This window comes from Eimeria mitis, genomic scaffold, assembly GCF_000499745.2.
Source record: "Eimeria mitis Houghton genomic scaffold, Emh_scaff670, whole genome shotgun sequence".
Taxonomy (NCBI): domain Eukaryota; phylum Apicomplexa; class Conoidasida; order Eucoccidiorida; family Eimeriidae; genus Eimeria; species Eimeria mitis.
Window position 1 is genome coordinate 12,330 of NW_013574829.1, and position 3,015 is coordinate 15,344.

Sequence of the window (3,015 nt, forward strand, 5' to 3'; positions counted from 1 at the left end):
TGCGGTTGTGGGACTTCGCCTGAACCCCATGACCTGCTTCTCGTTTGCTGCTGTAACGGTGCCAGCTATGCTGTTCGTTGCTGTTCACTCCTGTATCTTTTGTCCATATCTTTTTTCGGCAGGGGACGGAAGCCGCGCCACCTCCTTGCAGGTGAAGCTCTTCCAGACGAAGAGCCGCCCCCTGCAGCTGCAACTGCAACGGCAACGGCGGTGGCTGACGACCGCAGGGTCGCTGCTAAGGCGCTGAAGAAGCTCAAGAAGGAACAGAAGTAAGCGTTGCAGTTGTAGTGTCTAGACATCTTCACGAAGGTGCTTGTTGCATGAATAAAATAGCTACATGCATGCGTGTCGGCTTCAAATTTGGCCTCTGTTCAGGAAGCTGAAAAAGATGCGGAAAAAGGAACAAAGAAGGGAAGCAAAACGTCTTCGCATGGTGAAGAGAGAGCGCGACAGCGACTCCTCCAGTTCTTCTCGCAGCCGTTCATCTTCAGCTGACAGCCGCAGCGACCATCGCGTCAAGAGGCTCCGTGGTAGCCCGAGCCCCAGCAAGCGGAGTAGAGACGTGAACAGGAATCGTCGGGGAGAGGAGCATGCCGNNACAAACGCCGGCGATCCCACAGTCGGGACAGAGGCCATAGGGGCCGCAAGAGCAAACGACGGTCGCGCTCACCGCAGAGTGAGGAGGAGAGGGAGAGGCATCACCGACAGCATCACAGGAGCAATGGGCAGACCGGCGAGGGCAGCGAGCGGCAGCGGGGCCACACAGAAGAAAGAGCCCACAGGCGTCACCGTTCAGAAGATGAAGAAGGGGCACGCCATGAACGCTCATCGCGGATGCAAGCAGCGGTGAAGGCGGAAGGACGCAGATCACCCAGCAGCAGACGCAGCGCTGAAACTGTCAAAAGGAAAGGGGAGGGGCAACGGACCCGCTCCAGGGAACGAGTAGAAGACAGGAGGTCGCAAGATGAAGGTGGGCCAGCTGCACCTAAGAAAGCGGCAGTGGAGCAGGACAGACTCAGGGATGATGGCCGGCACCACCGACGAAGCACAGAGAGGAGACACGCTCCGAAGGACTCGGGGACGCTGCGAGTAAAAAGAGAACCATGAGCTCCTCTGCAACAAACATCCTTCGATGTGTATAGGCATCTGATACTGACTGTTCTCGCCGCCATCGAAGCCTCCAAGCCAAACACAAAAACTAAATTATATCTGCTAAGTCATTGTCGACAACTCACTTATCTGCCCTATGCCGCAGCAATAGTCATTGCGCGGGGGTTGTACCGATTTTTTTGTTACAACTTTTTGTTGACGAAACTTTTGCGAAAGGCAAAATGCTGCGCAGGCTCGCAGTGCAACGGAGAGAACATTCTCATTCTCATTTGTCATTTTCATATTGCGGACAAAGGTCCGAGGTGCAGCCCAGCAACACAAACAACGCAAGCACCACAAGCAACCCAAGTAGACACGTGTGAACGCAATTCCAGTTGAAGTCTTCCTTAGTGCCTACGCGTTGGAGGCTCTACGCGGATCGACCGGCTCACATGCGCAAGCTAAGCTGCAAATGATTTATCTGTATCATCCGCCCTTCATATTTACTTAGTTGCGGTGCTTGTGTCTCAATCGGCTCCGAGCAGCAACGGGCTGGCCAGGCCCAATCTCGACAACCCGGTTGCAGTTATACGAAATGATTTAGGATTTATTTACTACGGTGGATGTACATCTGGTCGGCGTTCAGCCCCTGAAGTACGAACTGAGAAGTGGAAACGTCACAAACGTCCGACTCGTAGGTGTGAGTGCGCGGTAGGCTTTGTCTTCGTTTTTTTGTTGCTCACGAGTATGAGGGGCGGACAGGTGAACAGGCTTATTGATTACATGCTTGCGAACGTGGGGTTACTTTAGTGGCGGTTGAATGCTCCCTATGGTCCCCAGGCAACAATGAGAATCCTAGTTGTTAGCGCATATCCTACCTGGAGCTGTTTTTCTTACTTGAAAACTGGGCTACTGATTTGATGAGTCAGACGCAAGTGATGTCATGCAAGCACGCATGGCTGCTGGCCATGCGCCAACGAATGAACTGCAGTCCTGTCATACCTTTACAAGCTATTTTCGAGATGGGATCAATTAGCTGCACTCCTCACTACTTCACTACCCTGTTTGCGCACAATATCGAGATGCAACATGCAGGAAACACGACCGCAAAGTGCCTATTTACACTACAGGAACCACCGTGAGTTNTATCGAGATGCAACATGCAGGAAACACGACCGCAAAGTGCCTATTTACACTACAGGAACCACCGTGAGTTGATGGCGCAGCTCTGACACATGCTCCGAGTGTCAGAGCTGCAATGTGCTTTAAGCGTTTGCAATTTTGACAAATATGACGGGTGCGGCGTGCCGGCCTCCGTCACCAGCGATACCTGATGCGAAGATGTTTATCCACGCGTGCAGCAAGAACAAACAACAGGTGTCTGCTGAGCTTCCTGTGCCCTCCAGCAGCTGCTAAAAACGCACCTGTAGAAAAGGACTCTGCAGAGGGTCAGTACCACTGGCGAGCATCATAAGCACAAAGGACAATTCACCCAGCGGCAAGAGCCACTGCCACATTTAAAGTGCTCACTTTCGCCTCCTCAAACGAAGGGGAAACGAGCCCCGGTTGACTCTCTTCGATCCCTCTACTGCTGCTGCGTGAACTTCATCAAGGCTGAGCTTAACGCTCTGCAGATGGTACAATACCTTCATTACCACGAAGGCTGAAGCTGTTCGCGCTGCTGAAGACAAATGGCGCTCTGCGCAGTGCTCCCCGAGGCACTCTAGCAGGGCATCAATCACCCGCTGAGCGTTGATGTCCGCAGATGAGCTGCAGTCTTCGTATGCCTGAGCGATGAAGAAGCACACGTTCCCAAACCAGAAGCAACCGACTGCGTCATATGTCTACCTTTACAATGGTACTGGCGTCACTGTAAGGGGACTACCATAATTCACCGTCTCCGCTGTCGACTGTCAGTGCTGTCGC

General features: G+C 53.0%; 2 protein-coding genes across 2 annotated transcripts in view; one reads left to right on the forward strand and one right to left on the reverse strand.

Annotated features, from left to right (window-relative positions):
* Nucleotides 1-850, forward strand: part of EMH_0019270 (uncharacterized protein) — a gene marked incomplete at both ends in the record, with an annotated part of 1,504 nt that extends 654 nt beyond the window's left edge. The window contains 3 exon segments of the mRNA XM_013501328.1: nucleotides 123-269; nucleotides 376-595; nucleotides 599-850. Coding sequence (XP_013356782.1) covers nucleotides 123-269; nucleotides 376-595; nucleotides 599-850 — 619 coding nt within the window.
* A 1,765-nt stretch (nucleotides 851-2,615) lies between these two features.
* The window catches only part of EMH_0019280 (uncharacterized protein), a gene marked incomplete at both ends in the record, with an annotated part of 1,071 nt that continues 671 nt past the window's right edge, over nucleotides 2,616-3,015 (reverse strand). The window contains one exon of the mRNA XM_013501329.1: nucleotides 2,616-2,876. Coding sequence (XP_013356783.1) covers nucleotides 2,616-2,876 — 261 coding nt within the window. The remainder of the gene's footprint in view (nucleotides 2,877-3,015) is intronic.